Source organism: Trachurus japonicus, unplaced genomic scaffold (assembly GCF_045865225.1).
Source record: "Trachurus japonicus isolate A0001 unplaced genomic scaffold, Traja_1.0 AP030730.1".
NCBI lineage: Eukaryota > Metazoa > Chordata > Actinopteri > Carangiformes > Carangidae > Trachurus > Trachurus japonicus.
Genome location: NW_028220863.1, coordinates 45,972 through 71,823, shown reverse-complemented (window position 1 = coordinate 71,823; position 25,852 = coordinate 45,972). Strand labels below are relative to the sequence as shown.

At 42.7% G+C, this 25,852-nt stretch overlaps 1 protein-coding gene and 1 long non-coding RNA gene across 2 annotated transcripts in view; both read left to right on the top strand.

Annotated features, from left to right (window-relative positions):
* Window positions 1-19,334, top strand: part of LOC146960085 (transcription termination factor 1-like) — a 54,540-nt gene extending 35,206 nt beyond the window's left edge. Inside the window, exons 9-10 of the mRNA XM_085772632.1 lie at window positions 10,317-10,402; window positions 19,162-19,334. Coding sequence (XP_085628758.1) covers window positions 10,317-10,402; window positions 19,162-19,334 — 259 coding nt within the window. The remainder of the gene's footprint in view (window positions 1-10,316; window positions 10,403-19,161) is intronic.
* Window positions 19,335-23,696: 4,362 nt separating this feature from the next.
* On the top strand, window positions 23,697-24,148 carry LOC146960084 (uncharacterized). Its single transcript, XR_015035523.1, has 3 exons — window positions 23,697-23,754; window positions 23,908-23,935; window positions 24,016-24,148. It is a non-coding gene; the product is annotated as an uncharacterized LOC146960084 (long non-coding RNA).
* The last annotated feature ends 1,704 nt before the right edge of the window (window positions 24,149-25,852 follow it).

Here is a 25,852-nt window from a genome sequence, read left to right as displayed (position 1 = left end):
TGAAAAGCATATCGTCCCAGCCCTAGTAGCTATAAAACATTAGAAAGGACACAAACTATTTAAAAATAACGTTTTGATGTATTTTGACATTTAAATGCTTTTTTTTTTTCCCCATGTATTTTTATTGGGCATTTATAATACAAACATACAAACATAATAATTACAGAACACGTAAACAAAGACAACAGAAACAGAACATGACAGGTTGACAAAAAACCACCCCCCACCCCCTGGAGAAGACCCGCATGGAAAATATCACGAGAACCCTGCTAGCATAGAAGACCGAATATTAAGATGGGTTCGTATTAGCAAGGTACTGTATAAGAGGTTGCCAAGTTGCGTCAAAATGTTGGAGTCTGTCTTTCAGGACATATCTTATTCTTTCCAGATGGAGTGTATTAGTTCAATCAGGATAGACCATTTACGACGAGAGAGCCAGGTTTGAAGATGAAGATGAAATTACATTTATTGTGAACAAAATAAACTTTGGCGCTTAGACCACGGGGTGTAGACCAGCCGAGTAAACTGATCTGGGGATGAGAAGCTTGCATCTGAAGAAGTTATATCCCTCCGGGCCTAGACACTGGTGGTGGTAGGGAAGCTTGAAGTCGCCTGATGAGGAAACTTCTCGGTTGAAGATCCAGATTAAGACAGTCTGTATCTTGACGAAGGTGGTGCCGGGGTGGAGGTGGGCTGAGAGTTTGCTGAAGTGACGGCTGGATGACAGGAGAGCGAGAGAACTTTTAAATTTGACGCTAATGACTGATTGGTGGAAGAGAAAGAGGATGGCAGACTGTGATTGGTTGAATTATGAGAATAAGGGTGGAGCGAGAGGATAGCGGGAAAACAGGGAAAGGGCTTTGAGGCGTGCTTAAAGAGATAGTCTTCCTGTCTGAACTTTCGCTAAGCTTCATTTAATTCCTCTAACCACATCTTAGATGTTGGTGTATTTTCACTCTTCCATAATAAAAGAATATTTTTTTTCGCTATTATAAGACCATATGAAATAAAGCATTGTTGTGCTTTGCTTAATTTTTTTAAAGGTTTCAGACACCCCAAGAATGATAAGTAAGGATTCTGGCTTTGTCACAAACCTCATAACCTCGGACATTATATCAAAAACACCAGCCCAGAAAGAGTAAATTTTGGGGCATAGTACGTAACTATGTAGATGGGTTTCAATGGAAGCTTTGCATTTATCACACATAGGTGATACTTCTGGATATACAGTATATTATGTAATTTTTCCTTTGAGAAGTGGAGCATGTGTATAATTTTAAATTGAATAAGACAGTGTCTTGCACTGTGTGAACAGGTGTTGATCTTCTCAAGGGCTCTGTCCCATAGATCATCTGTGATCGGTTCGCCAAATTCTTTCTCCCATTTGCTTCTATGCATATGGGCAGGGGGGGACTTAATGACAGGAGATTATTATAGATAGAGTTATCACCACGATTGTAGGCTACACTTGCAAAATGGTGGCGGATAAAAACATTGAGTGGCAGGTAAAATTTAGAACCCCCCCCCCCCCCATCGTTCATGTTGCAGTCACTTTACCTTGGACCATGTAGGAAAGTGGGTAAAACCCATTTTTCCATTTGCGTTTGTGAAGTTGGTCTTAAATTTAATTTCAAGTGGCATTAAAAAAGTCTTAAAAAGTCTTAAATTTAACTTTACTTAAGCTACAGGAACCCTGCAGTAATAAAACAAAAAATTTGGGAGTGCTAATCCTCCTGCAGATTTAGGCCTACAGAGATATTTCTTACCTATTCTGGGAGCTTTGTGTCCTCACAAAAATGGAGTAATTAAAGAGTCTAATTGTTTAAAAAATGTCTTTTCAAGGAATATTGGGATATTTTGAAACAGATATAATAACTGTGGGAGTAAGACCATCTTAACCGCATTTATTCTTCCGATCATTGAGATTGGTAGTGCATCCCAAAACAATAACCTACAGCGCAGTTTTTCTATTAAAGGAGGAAAGTTTTGTTGAAAGAGAGAAGTATACTGTCTTGTCACTTCTATTCCTAAATAGGTAAATTTTTCCGAGGAGATTTTAAATGGGAGATTGATCAGGAATGTAAGATCATCCATGTGGACTGGCATTAAAACACTTTTTGTCCAATTAATCCGATATCCTAGCCTAGAAATCTAGACGCACCCTAGCAGCAGCAAAAATATTCGCGCCGTAGGTGGGTCTAGAAACGAGCCATAGGAACTTTTTGAGTCTCGAACACCGATTGTGTTCACCAATCACAGCGCTCTATCTGTTTAGAGAGTCGTTGGGCGGGCTTAACGCGATGGCGACATACATTTTAATTGGCTTGTCAGGCTAACGTCATCCTGCTCTTTGCTCTGATTGGTCGTAGCGCTCAAGCACTACCCCATTACGTGCAGAGGCAGTTTGAAAGACAGCCTTCATCCCGCCCCCTGGATTGAGCCGAGGTCTACCGGTCATTTCCAGACTATACATTTTAGTGATATAGTCTGGTTTGTCAGGCTACCGATATCCTGCAAAAAAAAAAACCCGAATAAATTGATTTTATCTAAAAGTACCGGAATAGTCATTTGTGGACGTGTTAAATAAAGAAGAATATCATCTGCATACAATGATATTTTACTAATTGTATCTTTAGTGGTGTATCCATGTATCTGAGGGTCAAGTCTAATACTTTGAGCCAACGGCTCGATAGCAAGAGCAAAAATCAAAGGGGAGAGGGGGCATCCCTGCCTCGTCCCTCTACATAACTTAAACGGGGAGGATAGTGTTCGGTTGGTTAGGATTTGGGCTGTAGGGTTTTTGTAGATAAGTTTAATTAGTGACAAAAAAACATCTCCGAGATTGAACCTACTAAGAACTTCAAATAAGTATCGCCACTCAATCTAATCAAACGCCTTTTCGGCATCAAGCGCAATAACGAGATCAGAGTGTGGTTCTCTTCCTGTAAACATGATATTAAAGAGGCGTCTCAGATTGAAAGTAGAGTTTCTATTAGGTACCAAACCTGTCTGGTCTGGGTGAACCAACCTCTCCAACAGGGGGTTCAGTCTATTAGCAAGTATTTTGGCAAATAGCTTTCCGTCAACATTCAAGAGTGAAATAGGGCGATAGGCACCTACTTCCTGTGGGTCTTTCCCTTTCTTATGAATAACCGTGATCACAGCTTCCGTTAAAGTCGGTGGTAAAGCACCGCTTTCCTGAGTGTGTTTGAATACCTTTAATAAATAAGGAGATAACTTTTCACCATACGTTTTATATAGTTCTCCAGGGAGTCCATCAGGACCTGGTGATTTATTACCTTTTAATGAGGCAATAGCAGACTAAATCTCTATGATTGTGAGCTCCGCATTTAGCAATTTAGAATCTTCAACATTTAGCTTGGGTAGGTTACATTTATCTAAAAACGTATTCATAATCTCAGACTCTGAGGTGGATTTAGAAGTATATAAGTCTGTGTAAAATTCGAGGAACCTGTTATTAATATCTCTGGGTGTTGTGAGTATTGTGTTATCACAGGCTTTTACTTTATGTATTGTCCTATCGTTCTCCATTTTTCGGAGCTGACGAGCTAATAATTTATGTGGTTTATCCCCAAATTCGAAGAACCTTTGTCTGGTATACAGGAATGCTTTACTTATTTTCACAGACATAATTTGATTATATTCATACTTAAATGTTGTTATTTTTCTGTGTAGAGTTGTAGATGGGGATCGAGCATTTTCCTGATCTAGTGCTTTGATCTGTTCTTCCAGTTCTTTTAACTTGGACATGTTTTCTTTTCTCCTTGATGCTTCAAATGAGATTATGCTACCTCTAATATAGGCTTTAAACGCCTCCCAGAGAGTGGAGGAAGATGTCTCTGGAATATCATTCATATCAAAATACAATGAAATTTGATCTTTTAGGTAATCACAAAATGTTTTATCTGCAAGCAGGTGAGGGTTTAGTCTCCAAGAGGTATGCTGTTTGTCTAAGTGGTCTAAACATACTGAAAAGAAAAGTGGGCTGTGATCTGAAATCACAATACTATGATACTGAACATCCACTATAAAAGGTGCCAGTTTGGCATCAACTAGGAAGTAGTCTATCCTACTATAAGAATTATGCACAGGTGAATAAAATGAATAGTCCCGCCCTGAGGGGTTCATCATCCTCCATATGTCTAGGATATTTGTGTTATTTATATATGTATTAAGGAATTCACTTGAGGCATTTCTGGGAGGTTTCTTTGTGGAGGATCTATCTAGATATGCATCCAAAACGGTGTTAAAATCTCCTCCGATTATCAAATTAGTCTGTGACATATCTGGTATTAATGCAAAAACTTTCTGAAAAAATACAGGGTTATCTGTATTAGGTGCGTATATATTTACTAGGGTGAGGGAGATATTCTGAATCTATCCAATCACTATAACATAACGACCCTCTTTGTCGGCTATAGTTTTTTTCTGCAAAAAAGGTACACCTTTTCTAATTAAGATTGTTGCGCCTCTTGCTTTAGAAGAGAAAGCCGAGTGATAAATCTCTCCTATCCATTTTGTCCTGAGCCTGCCATGTGATTTATTATTCAGATGGGTCTCTTGTAAAAACATAATATCCGAGGTCAGTGTTTTAAGATGGGACAAAACCTTCCCTCTTTTGACTGGATTATTTACTCCACGCACATTCCAACTGGAAAAAGTGAGATTTTTTTTCCCCTTGGTGCTATCACTCATGGTATCCCGCGTATTGGTAATCAGTTTTTGTAAGGTCTTCTTTCCCCAACCCAAATCTCCCTCCCCAGGTCAACCTGAACCAGAGATGTTCACAAGTATTTTTTTGCAAGTCCAAGTCAAGTCTCAAGTCTTTGGTCACGAGTCCAAGTCAAGTCTCAAGTCTTTGAGGGGTGAGACTTCATCAAGTCTCAAGTCTTTGGTCACGAGTCCAAGTCAAGTCTCAAGTCTCTAAAAAATAAAAGTCTCCTGTGTCTTCTGGTTGTAATGACCCTTCTATCATCTGCTGCTATCTGGTCTACTAAGGATACTGCACAGTTATATCTAAGAGATTCAAAGCATTTACTGTAGGTTATTATCACTCCTTTATCTATATAGTATTGATTAGTTGTTTATTATATGATCACTTTAAACAGGATATTGCAATGCAATATGAAGAAAACACACAATGAAAGCCTTCCTTTAAAGGAAACTGTATTCTGAGTCAAGAAAGAATCAAGGCTGCTCTGTCCCTCTGCACTGGCCTTTTCTCCGCATGTTCCTGAGAGAAGAACTGGTTGTTATTATTTTTTTAATTAGCTCTGTCAACTCATGGGGGCGTGTCGACACGTCCAGACTTCCATACAGGCCTTCAGTCATATTTCGCAGCAAAAACATTAATAAACAGGAGGATTTAGCCTACAGTAGCCTGATATGTGCCAGTTATGCAGCAGCTAGTCCCCGTGAAGGAAGGTCTGACGTCTGAAGTCTCTGTGGGTGCGACTTAAGTGCGACTCGAGTTCGAGTCGCAAACTCGAGTCCCCATCTCTGACCTGAACCACATATTAACAAAGAAACAAAATAAACTACTCTAGCCAATTCAAAGTGAATGGCGCGAGCCTTCTTAGGGAAGCTGAAAAAAAAAGATAACTAAGGTTACTTCCACACCTATTGGTGGCCTGTTGTTAACTCCAAAGTTGGTCCATTAGCTCTGAAACTTAATAATAAAGAAATTTAAATATGATAAAGGGAACGTGCAACCATACAGGGGTATACATGTGCACACGCACCCCCATTTATACAAGCGCATTTATCATCATGTATTACATGTACCTGGGAGACAGAGTAAAACACAAATGCACTCCCCAGACCTGAACGTCAATTCTACATTTCAAAGTTGTTGTTTTTTTTTTTAAACCAACATATCTTATGCAGCATATACACAGAAATTTTTTTGGAAATTATTTAAGTCAAATGAACAAATTTCTCTCTTCCTTTTTTTTTCTCCTCTGTCATCTAAAATTGAAATCACCTTGATTATAACTAGGGCTGGGACTCGATTAAAAAAATTAATTGAATTAATTAGAGGCTTTGTAATTAATTAATCGCATTTTAATCGCATATAAATATTTGACCTGAGATCAGTGAGAAGCATTTTTTTTCACATGGATTTTAGTATACCATTGAATGACTCAGTAACCAATCACACAGCTCCATGTTGTCTCTGTGTGATGTTCAGGGACAGGTCAGGCAGTGTTTCCCACAGGATTTCAGGAGGGGGGAGGGGGGCGATATAGTGCTGCAGCTGAGCAATTAGCGCTATATAGCGCATTTAGCGTGCGCCCGTGTCTGTGTATCTATGTGCAGGCAGAGATCAGAGATGGTGTTTTAAATAACCATGCTAGCGTTTCACCAGCTCTCATCTCTCAGCCTCTCAAACTGCCGCCTCTCTCGCATGCGGGCGCACCGCACATAGACACACATGAGAAAAAAAGATTTATTTTTTTTTTCCCCCAATTTTTTTTTTTTCTTTCCCCAATTTTTTTTTTTTCTGTGAGAGACTGTGGCGGGCCCAAACGATGGGAAACACTGGGTCAGGACAGTTTGAAGACAGACAGCTCTGAAATGCACCGTGGACAGTGACAGGTCTGTAGCTACGTCTTGACCACATATCAGCTGTTCAGCTGCAGCAGAGGAAATTCTGCTGCTCTCAGCTGCACCGCGACGAGCGCTTTAAAAAAAATTTTTTTTTAATTAAGCTCCGGTAGCGACTGGCTAAAACACGGCAGGATACTGTAAACCAGTGTGGATCCAGTTTGTTTACCAAAGCTTGGTCGCCGTGCTGAGGCACCGGGTCGGTTTGAGCTGCGTTCAGGCTGCATTAAAACTCCTCAGGAAGCTCAATGTCGGCGGCTTTTTGACTCGTTACTCACTGGTTTCTGTGTTAGAGATGGTACAGGCTGAGGCCAGTATACAACAGGTAACAGTGTTGTTGTCTCTTTTCACCTCCCCTCTCCTTTGCAGTGATCAGTGCATGGATGTATTATAGGATCAGTGTCGGCGGCTTGTTAAATGATTGTGCTCCAGTGTAATCAGTACGCCTGAAACTCATCCAGTGAGAAACGTTCCACGGTGCAAAATAAGTGCGTTAATTTTTTTAACGCGTAATTTTTTGTGTAATTAATTAATCGTAATTAACGCATTAAAGTCCCAGCCCTAATTATAACTTAATCTGACAGGGTAAGCATCCAAGAATTAGTCTTGAATCCTGGATATAAACATATGCTGCTTAAACATAGCTGTAGTTTTAGAAACAAGAGATAAGAGTAGGTCACACTGGGCAACACTTAAACATAAAGCTGAATCGAATCATAGAACTAAATGAAATGGATAAATGAATAACGCTTGGATTATAACAATACAGTCTCTAGATTATAAAGGATATAGTGTAGTGACCCACGACTTTAACACCTTGCATGTTTGTTCTTACCGTCATGCAGTAAAACACCGGTTATGTGTGTATGCGTGTGTATCTCTGCAGGTTTTTTTTGGGGCAGGTGACTACGGTGGCCGGGAGGTGCAAACCAAGATTACAACATGTACATAAAACACTTTTACAAAGCTTGAGACAAATTTACATTTTAGAAAACATTTTTACAAATTCTGAAACACTTTTACAAAGCTTGAGACAAATTTACATTTTAGAAAACATTTTTACATATCATAAAACAAAATCACATTAACATAACACATTTACAAGTCCCAAAACAAATTTACATTTCAGAAAACAAATGAACAAGAAACAAAACACGTTTACAAACACCGCAACAAATTTACAAGTGTTGACACACTTTTACAAGTCCCAAAACAAATTTACAAGTAACATATCAACCGGAAAGGGAATGTACCAACTACCGTAAGTGATAACGGGAGCAGCCAATACGAGTTGTTACTGTTCATGGTGACCCAAAATGGACAGCGATCGGTGCCAAACATAGAGGTGCCAAGTGAATTTGCCACCGTGGCGAATTCACATGCTACTGCCGGCTTCATTGCTGCCCGCTGTATTGATATGTTACTTGTAAATTTGTTGTGGGACTTGTAAAAGTGTTTCAACACTTGTAACTTTGTCACAGTGTTTGTAAAAATGTTTTGTTTCTTGTTAATTTGTTTTCTGAAATGTAAATTTGTTTCGGTAGCCTAATGTAATTTTGTTTTATGATATGTAAAAATGTTTTCTAAAATGTAAATTTGCCTCAAGCTTTGTAAAAGTGTTTCGGAATTTGTGATGTTGTTTTGCACCTCCAGGCCACCGTAGATGACAGTTGTTGTGCTAATGTTAGCCGCCGAGGCTAACTAGCCACTCACAGACAGAAAACACATATTCCTGAGGTCTGTGATTTATCAGATGACCCTGGACCAGAGAGTTGCTCCGCGTATTCTTCGGCTTTTTTAGGGTCTGTGAAGGATGTCTGTGTGCCATTGTGTGTGACCAGGAGTCTTGCAGGGTAAAGTAGGCCATATCTGACGCCGGGCTTGTTGCGCAATAGCTCCCTGGCACGGTTGAATAGAGCCCTTCGCTTAGCCACGGCTGGAGGATAATCGGGGAATATTTGAATCCTCTTGCCTCTGAAGTTAAGTTGTTTCGCCGCGCTGGCTTTCCGTAGAATGTCCTCAAGCACATGATAATAGTGTAGCCTCAGGAAGAAGGGCCTGGGGGGCTCTCGAGGGTCGGGTTTCTACGGAGGGTCCGATGCGCTCGGTCAATAAGTGGCTTCTCATCCAGAGATAGCACATCTTTTAGCAGGTCAGCTACGAAGTCGCGCGGCCTGGATCCCTCTGCCCCCTCGGGAACTCCGATGATCCTAATGTTGTGCCTCCTAGACCTGCCTTCTAAATCCTCACATTTTTCAGTCAGTTTCCCCACTTCGGAGTTCAGTCGTGTTACCTGACGTTGGAGAGCAGTAACATCGTCGACGTGGAATGAGGCTGACTTCTCCAGCTCTTTAATAGTCTTCTCGTGCAAGGCCGTGGCTCCTTCAAGTGTTGTAATGGATGTCTGAATAGGGCTGTTTGATTAATTGATTTAAAATCGTAATCGCGATTATTTGGAATCGTAAAAATCGATTTTTTATTCTAACTAGGGTAATTATTACGGTAAGCCCCCGTTCATGAATCTGGGCTGTGCTGAATTATCGTAATGACTGCCGCCTCCTTCCTCCCATCACGCTCTCCCACTGCTCTCCCCACACACTGTAAACAAGCATGTCGGCATTTTGCTAAGACCAGTGAGGATTTCGTTGCCAAAAAGACCAACGGCCCTTTTCCACTACACAGTTACAGCTCTCACGGTCCATTAGGTCCATTTAAAAAGACACAAACAGCACACCAAATAGTTTGTCATTTAACAAAAAAATCGGTATCGGAATCGGAAATTGATTTTTCAGAGAAGAAAATTGAGATTTTATTTTTGGGCAAAATCGAACAGCCCTATGTCTGAATTTCCTTTTTAGTCGTAGCCAGCTCCTCTCTTCGCTCAGTGCAAACAGTTTGTATGCGTGCATCTATGGAGGCACATATATCGTTCTTGATCTGAGTGACTTCATTTCGAAGATTAGCGATAGCAGCTAGTATTGCACGGTTGGGGGGGTCCGCCTCATCACTCATCTCCTCAGGTAGAGGTGTGTCACTCGGGTCCGAGGGCTGGTAGGGGCCTGCTTCTTGTTGGTCGTTTTTTTCTATTTTTTCCTTTTTTTGACATACTGTAGTTTCTTTACATTGGTCTTTACGATGCGCTTTTGTGTATCTTCTTGCGTCGTTCCGAGGATCTTAAGAGCAGATTTGAGTGTAATTGTGCAGTACTACCTGCAGTATTACCTGAGGTACTATCTGCAGTACTACCCGTAGTACTACCTGAGGTACTATATGCAGTACTACATGCGGTACTATATGCAGTACTACCTGTAGTACTACCTGAGGTACTATCTGCAGTGCTACCTGCAGTATTACCTCAGGTAATACCTGCAGTACTACCTGAGGTACTATCTGCAGTGCTACCTGCAGTATTACCTGAGGTACTATCTGCAGTACTACCTGCAGTATTACCTGAGGTACTACCTGCAGTGTTACCTGAGGTACTATCTGCAGTACTACCTGCAGTATTACCTGAGGTACTTCCTGCAGTACTATCTGCAGTATTACCTGAGGTACTATCTGCAGTACTACCTGCAGTATTACCTGAGGTACTTCCTGCAGTACTATCTGCAGTATTACCTGAGGTACTATCTGCAGTATTACCTGAGGTACTATCTGCAGTACTAACCCCAGTACTGTGTGTATTTCAGGAGAGTGACTCCTCTGTGTGTACAGAAGAGTTTCAACAGACTGAAGGTTTCCAGAGTTCCCAACTGGGCCAGGCTATCACGCAGAGGTTAGTACTACACCAGTACACACCTGTACTACACCAGTACACACCAGTACACACCTGTACACACCTGTACTACACCTGAACCAAGTATGAACTGGTTCTTAAAGCCCCAGTGTGTAACTTATTTGGCTTTTTATTATCAAAAATCAAATATGTATTTCACTGAAGTCGAATCACAGCTGCATACAAATGAAAGCTTTCTGGTACCTTAGAATGAGTTGTTACAAGTCGTTACAAATACATAAGTGGGCGACACATCGAACCAAGCAGTGGTGTAGTGGTCGTTGGACACCAGGGTGCGGCGTCCCCCCATTTTTTTTTTTTTTTTTTTTTTTTTGAGAGGAACTAAGCAGGATTTTCCCGTGGCTATGCTACATTTTCACCTTAATTAAAAAGCTCTGGAGTAATAGTGATTGTTAACTACATGACTTGTAACTTGTTATGAGCAGTGGCGCCGCCAGGATTCAATTTCAATGTACGCACAGAAACGGCAAACACAACAAATGGGTGGGGGGGGGGGGGGGGTTGTTTGTTCTGATGTTTAAATTGTGTGATTTCTGACTGACTGTGAATGTGTACGGGCAGGTAGGGTATGGTTGGATGCGAAACTGAGGGGCTGGGGTGAGTAAGACAGAGTCCTGTGTGTGTGTGTGTAGGTGAGTGAGTGAGGAGGAGCAGAGGAAGAAGTGAGAGCTGTCAGATAAGTTTGTGTTATGTTGTTGTAGTTACGTCCGGTCGGACGCTACAATATCAATAGAAACGTGTGCTTAACATAGACGTCGGACGCGAAATAGCCGCGGAGCGGAGCCAGTTTCCTTTCGGTGTCGTTAACCGATTGTGCCAGATGCGCCAGAGCGCGCACCTCTGTGCCAGGCTCGCGCTTTGCTGCGATTTGTGTTGATTCATCTTAACAGAGCGCGTGAGAGATTAACACACACATTCACACAGGCTACACATACCCGCAGACACACAGCTGAGGCGCTTGCCGACCGGCATGGAGAAATGCGCATCTGGTCTGGTCAGTGGGTGCTCGAGCACCGGAGCACCCACGGAATCGGCGCCGGTGCAGACAAGTGAGTTTGAAGCTAACGAGAGGAGAGAGTCTTCACGTAGCACCTTCATTATCGCTGCTCTGCTGCGTGTTTGTGATCGTGGGTTTGGATCTCTTTTTTTTCAAATGCCTGGAAAAGGCTCATCTGTCTTTTTGACATTTCTATACTGGACCGGGGGGAATCATCACATAGCGGTAGTGTAAATAGGCGCCAGAAATCAAAAAGGGACAGATGACATGACGTAAAGGACAATCACTGGCTTTTACGGTAGGCTTCAGTGATTGGTTTAACAATCAATGAACTGAGCACGTTTAGCCTGTTACAAACAACATCACACCCCCTCAAAATAAACAAAATTGCTTTTTTTTCCCACCTATGAAAAAAAATTGTACACAGAGTAGGGCTGGGCGATATGGCCTAAAATCAATATCACGATATATTGTTCAGTTTGCCTCGATAACGATAAATGGACGATAACTACTCTAGTAGTTATCGTCCATTTATAGTATATATATATATATATATATATTTTTTTTTTTTTTTTTGCTATAACTGCTGTATTTACAGAGGTGCCACTTTAAAACTATACACTGTCTGAAAATATGTTAAGAAAATACAAATAAAATACTTTTAGTTGTTTAGAGTTATTGAACAACTGATAAGCACACATTATTGCAGCACACATGGCTACAACATTTCTTTTTGGAACAAGCTGCTCTTCCTCCTCAACCAGATGACTACCTCAGCAGCCCCAGGCTTCAACTTTTGAACGTTTTCGCTACATTTAGTTGTGGCTGCCGCTGCTTCTTAATTATCGCCGCCAATATTTCATAATGGGGTCGGAGCAGACGCACAGTAATAATCTACCGTCACTTTGTAAACTTCTTCAAGTGCCTCGACCCGCTGGACGGCGCTCTGTTTATCAATAAAGAACGTCAACGTGGTTATTTCAGCACATACATTTAACGCCACATGTCCGTTTCTGTCTAATCTCTTGTCACTCCCTTCACGCTGGTCTGTTGACAAAATCACGTGACGGTGGCGACCGACGCTGCACGTTTTTAATCCGACATTTCAGCGAGGTGTTTTCTCATTGCTCTAGTGTGTGTGTGTGTCATTAACTCAGGTGAAAAAATAACAACAGTCTCAGTACAGATGAGCGCCGGTGTCACCGGCTCTGTCCTTTCCTGTTACAGACTGGATGGGTGGAGTCACGTGACTACACACGCTGAACACGGAGTACGGCTCTTAAAGGGACATGCACACAGCCTACCTACACACACAGCCAAAAAAGACAAAAACGACTTTTATTTTGTTTCTTTTGTTTTCTTCTTTTTTTAAAACCGAATTTACCGACCTGGGCAAAATGACGTCGGTTATCGTCGTAAATTTCGATATCGATAAATTTTCGGTTTATCGCCCAGCCCTAACACAGAGTGCGTACAGGATTCCGGCTGGCGGCGCCACTGGTTATGAGTGAGAACGGATCTCTCTGCCTCCCACCTGGTCTGAAAACCTTGCAACATCAGTGTAGTTACCTGGCCGCCGCCCCGATGTCCCAGCTGTCCTCTCTGCAGCACCTCCACACAAACGCGCTCCGTAATCTGCATTCTTTTGTTTATGACTACACAAATATACACGTCTAACATCGTATATATCCACAGCTCCATCTACTGATTTTTTGACGGCTTTGCTGTAAACAAATGCACACGGCAGAGGTGTAGCAAAGTAACGGGCAATTTCCACTGGGTGCGATTAATTTCAATTCTGTGTCAGTTTCATGCATCATGTGTTATGATTAGGTAGGCCTACTAGGTCTGGTCTAAAAGTTGCTTGTCCAGAGATTATAACACTTTGGCTTGGACTTTCAACACTTTGGAGTGAATGATTCTGACAGTGGCATTAGGCTAGATAACAATTAAACGTTACAGTCTTGTTCAGGGACACTAAACTAAGTGTGGCAGTGGATGGTATTTCAATGACATCACATATTTATTTCAATGACATCACAGATTTGGTATTTCGATGGGGTCCACCCAGTAAAAAAATCCCCACTACACCACTGGAACCGAGGCGGCCATGTTGCATCGCCATTTTTTAGGTTGAGTGGCAGCGTGACCGTAGGTAACCACGGAAACTCAGCGGAGCTGTCGGCTCGGCCTGTTAGAACTGTCACCACTGTGTAGTGTGAGGAAGGACGGAGGCACTGGTGTTGCATTCAGGTGCAGTCGGGCAGACGGATGTCAGCAAACCAACCAGATGTCATTTTACTCCACCAGAGAAAGACGGTAAAACAATACCACATCACCATGACAACATATTGTCATGCCTGTATTGTTTTGCCTCGTGCTGGCGGACCTCTTGTTTACATAGACGCTTGTTTATCCTGTTACATGCAGCGTCTGTTGTCTGTCTGACGTCTGCCCCATTTCACCTGAATGCAACAAGAATACGTTCAGATATGCAACCGCACCACTAGATGGTTAGCCTGACAAGCCACACTACATCATTAACATGTCTAGTCTGGCAACGACCGGTAGTCCTCGGCTCAATCCAGGGGGCGGGATGAAGGCTGTCTTTCAAACTGCCTCTGCACCAATAGGGTAGCGCTACGACCAATCAGAGCAAAGAGCAGGATGACGTCGGTAGATTAAACTTTTCCCATATCCCGTCGGCAAAACACCAAATACATCCTTCTTAGAAATGAATGACTTCAGTGCAGTTTCTTGCTCAACTTTTAAAGAAAATGACAAGTTTAATTCTTTCAAATTTTATGCCAACGCCAATTCAAATGATTCCTTCGCCAAAGCTATCTTGTCATGTTTTTCACCGTCGCAAGTATGTTGTCATGGCGTTAAAGGGACAACGAGGAGTTTTGGAAAAGCGAAGCGTTTTCACACTACATTTTTGAGCCTCCGCGCGCACCGTGAAATTCTTTGCCCGGCGCAAGACAGACACATGTTTTCATTCATCAAGAATTAAAGTCAGAGGTTGGAAGACGATCAGATACCGTCGCAGTTCCGACCATAAACAGCGATTTGGCGGCGTTATTCTCATGACTAACCGTGAAACCGAAAGTAAGGAAACGCTGGTCGGCTCGCCCAGCATTTCCACCACCACTAATAATAACAAAATAATGATAGAGACAAAACGATATATTCATCAAAAATGGAGCCATTAACAAGTGTGGGTAACTTAGATTCATCCACATTAACTCATTGAGTGCCACGCCACTTTCCAAAGTTTTAGTCAAGTGTACTGGCAATTTAGACCATTTTTGACCATTTTTGTTGAGCCATAGTGTATTCTATATTATACCCATGGACACATACTACGGCTCGTTTGAAAGATTAAACTTTAAGCTTCAAGTGGGTACAAACCGTTTGTTTCTACGTGCCACCGTTCCTGAGAAAACTCAAGCTCAGTTCCTCAGGTGCAGGTGGGTAGCAGGAGTGCGTAAAATCAATAGAAAAAGACGGCCACCACACACTGATAAGACTCTGGGAGCCTATCGCTCTTCTGCCACTTACATTTCTGGGTCAAAGGGCTCGTGTAAGATAAATATTGTTGTTCTAGTCTCAAAACCACCATGGGGGTTTTACAAGACAATGTACCATACAAATTGAAGTCATACCACATAAGAGAATAGTACACATCACATAGATTTCATCAATAAATATAAAAAATACACAAAATAAATACAATAAAAAAATAGATTCAATACATATACATGCTATCCAGGGATCCATCCCAAAGATTTTTTAAATCTACTGGTTACCAGCAAAATCGTATTTTGTGTGGTACACAGTGAAACACTTTTTGAGGTGTAATGGGGTATGACATGATGTACAGTAGTAGCTAGTTTCACGTCTGTGCCCACCCTTCTGAGACACCCTGCATACGCGAGTAGGATTTTTTTTCTTGAGAGTGACCCTATACTTTGCCATCACATGAGCTCCAATGCCGCCACTCAGCCTACTCAGAGGGTCTCTTCTCGGGGCCCTTGGCTCTTTGTTCTGCCTACCAATGACCACCTCCACCACCCCTATGGCCTCACCCCCTGCGTCCTCACCTCCTGCATCCTCATCCCTTTCCTCCTCTTCACCCACTGCCTCCTCACCTCCTACATCCTCACCCCCTGCGTCCTCACCTCCTGCATCCTCATCCCTTTCCTCCTCTTCACCCACTGCCTCCTCACCTCCTACAGTGGGTACTAGTTTCATTTGGACGGTTTCACGCGAGATTCACGCGTGAGTCACGGGAGGCTCACGCGGATTTTTTGTGGCCAATGTGCCCAAACAACCGCCAGGTGGCATCTGTGAGCAGCAGATCGCCTCTATAAGACAGCAGCAAGGAGCAGTGAACACGAATGGGGAATGCAATATAATAATAATACAGTATAGTTTTTCAATGAGAAAAATGTAACGACGGCAGCTATACGTCTCACTCTCTTTTATCGATCCTCTTGTCAGCTCCAAACACACCCATCTGCACCGCGATTATGGACCACAGCGTGGTTTTCCACACAGCAGTTAATTAACTCAGTGGGCGATGCTGCCGGTGTGTTTTTAAAATGAGCCAACTACTGTACAGTAGTGTTCATTCCCCACCTTGTTTGACTGAGAGTGTAGCTGGATGATTTCTCATGAATGAACGGGCAATAGCCTATGTCACTTTCGGGCTGGGCGATAAAACAGGATATCCTGAAATAACTTTCCCTCGATAGAAATAGGCTACAAGATGTGTGGATATAGGTTTCATTCATCCATGTTTTGACAGACAACACAAACAACCAGTGACAGGGACGGACTGGCCATAGGGCAATATGGGCAAATGCCACAGCAGCCGCGACCGAAGATGCAGCCGTGCTGATGTGACCGCAAAAAAAAAAAGTCAGTCGGGGTCAGCTGGTTTACAGCCGGCGACTCTGAAACACTCGAGACACAATAACATTAGTAACGCAAGAAAGGTATAGTTCACTTAGTAGAGCAGCTCTCACTATAAGCAAAGATTTTATTTCAGTCTGGGATGCCAACGTGCAGTTTTAGTGAACAATGCATTTTCTCTTATCATCATTATTATGATCACTGATGGGCTATAGCCTATATGTGCGGCTATATAGATACCGTATGTGTGTGTTTGTGTAATGCAGGGGTGCTTTAAAAAAAACACAGTTGTCTGGACAGTAGGCATTTTTCTCACAACCGACCTCAAAAGCGAGGGCAGGTCCGCCGAAGCATCATTCCGGGTGTTGTCTTTGTTGTTACTTTGTTGCAGCTCCACAGAGCACATGGCTACTTAAAGCAGATATCAGTGGAATGTTTTTGTTAATATAAGTCCTAAATAGTCCTATTTTCCGTCAGCAATCACTTACATGAAGTATTTCAGCCTAAACACGAGTCTCTCCGTCACTCTGCTCTGCTGTAACCCGAGGAGAAAATTTTCCTTGTGGGATACAAGTGTTATCCAATGAGGGGAGAGAACGGCATGAAGGGCTGTGTGTGCAGCCAAGGGATGCGCGTGAATGTGGTGACGTAGCACGAGGACCAATTGATGCCTGACAAGGGCGGGGGCTGCTAACTCATGGTGCGTTCAAGGAAACTCGTACTTTGTGTTTTTCCTTCCTGTGAAGTCATACCAGTTCGATCTGGTACGAGTTCACGGGTCGGAAGTTACGAGTGGCCGTTATAGGGAACTTTCACAGACAACAGGACGGTAAAAACACGAGCTACGGGTTACCTGGAACGCTACCAAGTCGTAGTTGTGACTTGAAGCTGTAACTTACGGTTTCAAAAGCCTGCCTTGAACACAGCATTAGCCGAAACGGCCGTGCCGCTGTTATCTGCTTTAATTATGCACGTGCTGACCATATATGGTTGTGCTGTGCTGAGGCATTCTGGGGGTGGAGTATGAGGTGTGTTCATGTCCGCACCATTCTTGGGTCCGGTGTGATTATCAATGGAATATTGCGGAGAGTTGTGCGTACGCACAGCTTGATCAGTGTTTCCCACAGAAAAAATAAATAAATAAATGTGTCCACGTCTCAGGTGTGTTTACGTGCGGTGCGCCCGCACGCGAGAGAGGCGGCAGGTTGAGAGGCTGACTGGCGGAGATGAGAGATGGTGAAACGCTAGCATGGTTATTAAAAAAACACCATCTCTGATCTCTGCCTGCACATAGACAGACACAGGTTCACATACAGACAGGGGCGCACGGTAAATGCAGCTGCAGCGCTATTAAACTAGAGCAACAGCAACTCTCATATTTAAATTGTGTTTTATATTGATTTCATATATTTCACTGATTGCAATTAGGCTATAGAATGCGAGTGTGTGTTTTATTGAAAGCGAGGCTGGGTGAAAATCGCTACAGTGTGGTTTATATGCAGCGGTCTGTAGGACCAGCTTAATAGACACATCAGCGACACATTAGCACCTTCATTTATCTCTGATCAATAGGTGTGCTTGTGGATACTTCACTTTCATAAGCCGGAGGACAAAACTGTAGGCTTCATTGTTTCGTTTCATTTCGTTAAGTGAAAATCATCTCTGAATTATGGAACTAAAAATAAAATAGGCCTATCTTTAAAAAAAAGATCCTATGATATTTAGCCTAATTGCATTATTTTTATTCAAATGTGACTAAGACCTTCATCTACCTAAATATCCTGTTTGTATTTTTCTGGAAACTGTTACATTATGTAACGTGACCGCGGCACCCCCCCCCCCCTCTCTCCCTCCCGAATTGGGCATATTATGATAAATATAACTGTAGATGAAAACAATAATTGAAGAAAAAAATAAGCTATTGTCGACCCGAGGTATAAATGCCCAGAAATCGAATGTTTCATTTGTGTAAGTTGTAAGCTTCATATTCAACAGTCTGACGAGGCCTCTCAAGCGCGAAGTCGACCGGACCTGCTATTAGCCACTCCGCTCTTTTACTAGAAAGGTGGTTTCGTCCAGCATTGTCTGACGAAAACGCACGGCGCTATCTTTTTTTTTCTTCAACTTTTTCATTTCCCCCTTCAGCACCCGAAAAGTGCTGCCTGTAAAGTTGCTGGACTTCTTTTCTTTTGAAGTTGCCGCCCACGATCAAAAGGAAGGCGAGACTGCCACCTAGTGATAGACCCACGCGAATAGATGATCTGGTTTTGACCTGACGTTAATGCATGCACCAGTGATTCCATGCACAACCATCAGAAGACAAATTATGATGAAACTTCCACATCGCGAGTTTTCATGAGTTTTCGATTGTCATTTATTTCAGTTTTATTCATCGTAGAGCTCCCAAATTTAGATATAAGGTGCGTTAGAGTGTCTATTTTCGTAATATTAAAAAAAAGCTAAAAACGTAAAATCTCGTTTTTGGCACTCAACGCATGGGAACGAAAAACGAGAAATTACGTGGTTGGCACTCAATGAGTTAATATGAGACATTTTTATTGTTGCGGAATTTTTCGTTCTGCCGATGGAGAAACTCCTCGTTGTCCCTTAAAGCCCGCCCAACGACTCTCTAAACAGATAGAGCGCTGTGATTGGTGAACACAAACGGTGTTCGAGACTCAAAAAGTTCCTATGGCTCGTTTCTAGACCTACCTACGGAGCAAATATATTTGCTGCCGCTAGGGTGCAGCGAGATTTCTAGGCTACTAGATGGGGGGAAATCCTACGTACTATACCTTTAACACATAAATGATTCTGTCCTCAGAGATCGTTGACTACCTGCAGCAGAAGGAGGTTCCTGTCCTGAAGGAGAGACTGGAGAAGTTCATGCAGGAGGAGCAGGAGGAGCAGGAGGAACAGGAGGAGCAGGAGCAGCAGCAGCAGCAGCAGTTCCTGCTCTCCGACATCTTCAGCTCTCAGGATGAAGGCCAGGCATGAAAATCACTCACCATTCGCCGTTTTGAAACCAAAATAGATGACCTACGTGAATCGTGCAGATCCGATGAGAAAATATTTTTTGGGGGGGGGCGGGGGGGGGGGGGGTCAAGTGGCAAGTGATCAGGATTTGGAGGTATAGATTACGAGAGCCTTGAATTGAGAAGAGAAAAAAAAAAAGTAGAAGAAGAAGATGAAAACACCCACAAGCGCGAGGGCACCTGATTGGGTTGTGGTTGTGAATTGTACTGTGAACTAGAAAATTTCCTCTCGGGAAATTTTGAATGGGCCACGGGGCTACTGCCGGTTGTGCCATCTCTGTCAACATGGGAATCAAACCCACGATCTTAAGGTCAAGACAGAGCTGATCAGACAGACACATGATCATCTTTCTATAAGCACTGATATGGAGGAGCTGTAATCACATTAGGTTAACTGTGTGTGTGTGTGTGTGTGTGTGTGTGTGTGTGTGTGTGTGTGTGTGTTTATCTTGTGTAATAGGGCCAGGACTCAATTAAAACAATTAATCTAATTAATTAGAGGCTTTGTAATTAATTAATCGCAATTAATTGCATTTTAATCGCATATAAATATTTGACCTGAGAACAGCGAGAAGCATTTTTTTCACACTATACCATTGAATGACTGAATAGCTTAAGCAACAAAACATTGTTTTTTTTTTCAAGGTGGTACTTAACCAAGACCAACATGCAAATTATCGATTAATTCATTAATCGATATTTGATACAGATTTAAATGGTCTTTCCTGCCAATACACTATGATGATTACTGTAGTATTTAACTAGGCTACATAAATCACAGTAGCATAAACTGATTTGTTGAACGGACCAGGTGATGGGCTGACTGGTCCTGTCTAACTTCTGTGTACTGGGTGCCATTGTGCAGGGTGTTAAGGCAGCCTTCCTCCACTGCAGTCCCTATGGTCCTGGACCCTCTGGCTGGTGGGGTGGGCTGCTTTCAGCTGGGGGGGACTCTATCAGCTGCTCCCACGAGAGGCATTTGACGCATTTGACACCAACAAGGTTTAACTTTAAAACCAGATTAAATCATGGTTTAAGTTTAAATTCTGTTGCACGTTAACTGTGTTTTAATCACATGAAGGTGTGTGTGTGTTTGTGTGTGTGTGTGTGTGTGTGACTGTAATCACATGAAGCTGGCTCTAGAGTCTGTGTGTGTGACTGACTTGACACATAGTTAGTTAGTAGCTGCATCCTGTGTCAGTCTGATTTAGCTGTGTCTGTGTTTATAAACATTTAAACGAGCGCCAGGTGGATTGTTTATGAAGTTAACGAGCTCTGGCCTGAGGATCAAAGAGGTTACCACGGCGATAGGGGCCCCCGCAGGCTGAGACAGACAGAAACGTGGAGAAAAAGAGCCATTTTCTGCCTCTGCACCGGTCTCACATTTAGGCTTAGGGTGAGAAAACGGTAACTCCTATCAGAACAAAACACAGATTAACGTTGCTCTAAGGACTTACTGAAAATTTCGGTACGATTTGGTGTTTCTACAGTAAATATTTTGGCGACGCTGGCAGTTTTAAAACATCAGGCCGTTCTGCTTCTCTCAGAAAATATTTGTATTGGACTCAATGAGGAGCAGAGACAGACGTGGCCGCACTTAGAGGCTCAGAGTTTAAATTCTGTAAGTCTCTCTGATATTTTGAGCAGATTAAGAGATCGAGGATGAGCTTGTCTACAAACGTGCCGGAAATTATGTGTGTAGAGTGTGAATTGTGGCCGTTTGGAGTTTGGATAGAGAAAAAATCTGGAGTTTTTCTGGCATCTCTCCCACTCTAACCGATGATGTCACCCACTCTGACACGAACATTCCGTGCAATACACACCCATTATAATCTCATAATTTCTCCAAAAATGATCATGGTCATTGATCATGGATTGATCAAAAACTATATGACCTATCAAAACGTGGAGTAATACGACAATACACAAGACTTGTGTCTACTGTTTAAAGTTTAAATGGAGTCTCTAGGTGAAAGTATGCCTGAGCAGTAGACGTTTGTTAAACTCCAATGATTGGTCTTTTTCGCTCTTTTTTTTCCGCCCGTCCCATTGACTTACATGCAAAAATTTTGCGCAGTTTTTCGCGACTTACGTTGCGAAAAATTCGTACACTGTTGAGAAAAGTAATAGCACACCGATCCCGATCAGGACGCACGTTTTGATATATGATTTGTAGTAGCGAACCGAAATCTGGCCGGAAGTGGAAAAATAACTAGGAAAAAATCCACACAATAACAGTAAAGCCCGGGCACTGGTCTCTGCAGCTATTTCATAGCTGTTGGGACCAGTGCCCGGTGCGATTGCCCGTGGCCCTAATTAACAGTCCAGTGCAGTCCAGAGCGGCGGCAGCGGTGACGCCGTCGCCGCATTGTAATTTGAGCCGTTACAGCGCGACCTGTCCATGTGCCTGTGTTTATGTGTGTGCGCACCAGCGCGCTAGAGAGAGACCGGGCGCCACAGACACGTTAATTAATGCAAACACTGCTGGTTGATACCACCACTAGCATGCATGCGCGCTTCTCTCTCTCTCTCTCTCTCTCTCTCTCTCTCTTTGAGTGAGTGAACAGAGAAAGAGCGCTACACGGAGATGAATTAACGGAACGATATTGCGTTGAGGAGAAAAAAAACAAGCAGAGTCAATTTGTGGCTTGGCTAGGTGTGTGTTTGAGTAAAATGAACTTTGTGTTTCATTCTATAAACTAGGCCTACTGATAACCATTTCTCCCAAAAATTACAATTGGTCAAAATAACAAAAAAAGACGCAGTGTTTTCAGACCTCAAATAATGCAAAGAAAACAAGTTTATATTCATTTTAAACAAACCACTAATGTTTTAATTTAGGAAGAGTTCAGATTAATATCGATGGAAATTTCAATTTTAATCCTGCAGCAGCAGTGATTGATTATTTACTGATGCATATTTCTAAGATTTTCTATCAAAATAAAGTCAATAATTACATTTTTTGTGTTTTTGTGTTGGTATCGTGACAACACTAATAACGTTATATAGCATAATGTGACCATACTTTATTATACACTCATACTGTCTTGTAGTTCTGCTTGAATTTCTTATCAAAATGCATCAGATTGATGCTTTCAAATATGAAATATTCAAAATTTTCTTTTCTGCCCCCGGACCCCCCGACAGGGGTCGGATCCTTCTCACCTTTTTCACCCATGACCCGTTTTCATGTCTGGAAGGCGACCAGGACTTCATCGAGGTCGATGACAGTCAGCTGACCGCTGGCCAATCAGGAAGCAACCTGCATTCATAAAGTTTCCTCATAAACAAACTAACACTCAGGAGGCTCACCGACATGACGTGCATGTTTTGTGTTGAGATGCGGCTGGAGATGAGCCAGCTTCATGCCACTGTTTGCTAACTTCTCCCCACAGAAGAGAAAAAAAACACGATGCTCGCATGGGTTGCAACTCGTGGACTTGAATCCCTTCATCACAAATTCTTCTGAATACTGTCAGGATTTTACCGGCGCTGGTTTCGCCTTTCTTATCACTTATCCCTCCGTGTTTCAGCAGCGCTGCTGCTACACTTCAACCGCGACTCCGTTGTTTGATTGACAGGCGATGCCGTGCACAAATGTGACCCGTTCTATCAAAATGAGTTGGATGTTGCAACGTTCTATTTTTAGATAATCAGCTGATAACGTGGAAAACCCATAGAAAATCAAAAAAATATGTTTACCCTAATTTCAAAGCAATGACATTCAAAAACAATCTCCCAAAGTTTCACAGTCCAGATAATTGAGAAAAGGCACGTAAATGATGATTTAAGTTGACTTGCAACTTAAACCCTCTGAAAATGAGCGTTGCATCGGTGCAAAACATGAAATATCTTCTGAACCGTTCATGATAGAGACGAGCTGTAAACTGCATCTGAATCGCGGGATTCTCCACTTTCCAGCGGTCATTGAATGGTGCCTCTATGACAAGAAGGGACAGATACAGAAACAGATGCTAAACCGAGTAGCATCGACGCTAACAGAGTGTAGCATCAATGCTAAACCGAACGTAGCAACGACACAACGCTTGCACATGTTTTACAAAACATCAACAAAACATGACAACTTCTGAACCGTTTAGATAGATAGATAGATAGATAAACTTTATTGTCTGTCACGAGTGACAGAAATTCATCTTTGACAGGCTCAATAAAAACACTAAGAAACAAACAGACATTAAAAACAACAATGTTGTGCAATCATTCTAAAAAGGGGAGGGCGGGGGCTGTTAAAAGCAGCAGAATGTTCATTTCTTATTGTTCAGGATGGTTATTGCAGAGGGGATGAAGGATTTTTTGTAGATGTTTTTCCTGGCCAGTGGGACCTTATGGCGTTTGCCTGATGGCAGCAGCTGGAAGCAGTGGTGAAGGGGGTGGGAGGAGTCTTCTGTGATCAGGGTGGCCTTCCTGATCACAGACCGGCTATACAGTTCTGAGAGGGGGGTTTGTGGTGCTCCAATGATTTTGCTGGCCTGGTTAACTGTGCGGGAAAGTTTGATCTTGTGTTTGGATGAGAGGAGGCTGTACCAGGAAGAGATGTTGAAGGTGAGTAGGGATTCAATGAGGGACTGGTAGACCAGAGTTAAAACATGTGTGCTGACGTTGAAAGTCCTTAATTTCCTCAGCAGGTAGAGGCGCTGTTGTGATTTTTTAAAAATGGTGTCTGCATGCTGAGAGAAGGAGAGGCAGTTGTCCAGGTCAGTTCCAAGGTATTTAAAAGACTCAACCTGCTCCACCAGCTGACCCTGGATGCTGAGTGGTTTAAAAAAAGCAGTTGCTGACTCCCTTCTGCCCCCACAGCACAGCTCTTTGGTCTTCTGGACATTTAGCTCAAGACAAAGCTGGTTAAAAGTCTGTGCCAGGTTTTCAACAGCCTGCTGATACCGGTCCAGAGCAGTGGTGTTGGTCAGGTGAGCCACCAGGGCCATGTCATCCGCATATTTAAAAAGGCTGATCCCCTCGCTGTTACAGGTGATGTTGTTTGTGTACACAGAGAAGAGAACAGGAGATAAAACACAACCCTGGGGAACACCTGTGTTTAAAATCAGCTTCTTTGATTTAAAACCATTTAAAAGCACCTGTTGTGGCCTGTCATTTAGAAAATTCTTGATCCATAAAACCAGTGTGGGATGAACTTGGAGATCTAAAAGAGCATACAGCAGGGTGTCTATGTGCACAGTATTAAAAGCAGAGGAGAAGTCCATAAATAAGATCCTGGTGTGAGGGTGTGGAGAGTCCAGATGTTTAGTGACAGTATTCAGCAATGTGAGACTTGCGTCCTCGACACCCCTTTTTGCCCTGTAGGCAAACTGAAAAGGATCCATTTTGTGTGACAGCATTTTAGCCAGGAGGTCACACAGGACTCTCTCCATGCACTTGCACAGCACGGAGGTCAGGGCCACTGGTCTGTAGTCTTTCAGCTCCTTGGCTGGTGTTTTTTTGGGGATGGGAATTATGGTGGATTCCTTCCAATTATTAGGAACGTTTCCCGAATCCAAAAGGCACTGAAACAGTCTTGTGACCACTCCACCTAGCTGAGCAGAGCAGTCCTTAAGTACCCTGCCTCTGAGCTTGTCAGGGCCAGAGGCTTTATGTGGTTTGACCCGGCGAAGGATGGAGGTTACCTGCTGCTCGTTGATGGTGATGGCTGGGTGGGGGGAGATGGTGGTTGAGCAGTCAAAGTCGGATGGAGAGTTGTTGTTGAACCGGCCGAAGAAGATGTTGAGTTGTTCTGCAAAGGGGGCGGGTCCGGACGGCTGGCCACTACGGGTTTGGCAACTCTGTCCATCATAATATTTAGACCCTGCCATGCTTCCCTTGCATTTCCAGATGTTAATTTTTGCTCCACCTTGTTCTTGTAGCTGATTTTTGAAAGCCTAGCCATCCTTCTGAACTCTTTCTCCAACTCCCTCACTCTGAGTGTGTCCCCTTGCAGGAATGCTGCTTTCTTTTGGACTAGGCAGATTTTCATGTCCCTTGTAACCCATTTTTTATTATTTGGGTGAATAGTTATCTGTTTAGTCTGTGTCACTGTGTCCTCACAAAAAGAAAAATAGGAGGTTAACACATCAGTAAGCATGTTGAGATCATTGCCACAGGTATCAAAAAACAAGTCCCAGTCTGTCAATTCAAAGCAGCCTTTCAGTGCTTCAGTTGTTTCATCATTCCAGACTCTTATTGTTTTTGTGATGGTTTCACCTGTCTTTAGCTTTGATCTGTATGTGGGAAGCAATAAAATAACATTATGGTCAGAACGGCCAAGTGGGGGTCGTGGTTTTGAGATATATGCACCAGGAATGTTGCCATAGCACATATCCAATATACTCTGTTTTCTGGTGGGGGTCGTAACATACTGCTCTAGATCTGGCAGATGTGTGGTGACATCACACCGGTTGAAATCCCCCAGTAGAAATACAGGTTGTTCTCCAGTTTGGTTGACTGCTCTGTTATAGTAGTCAGATA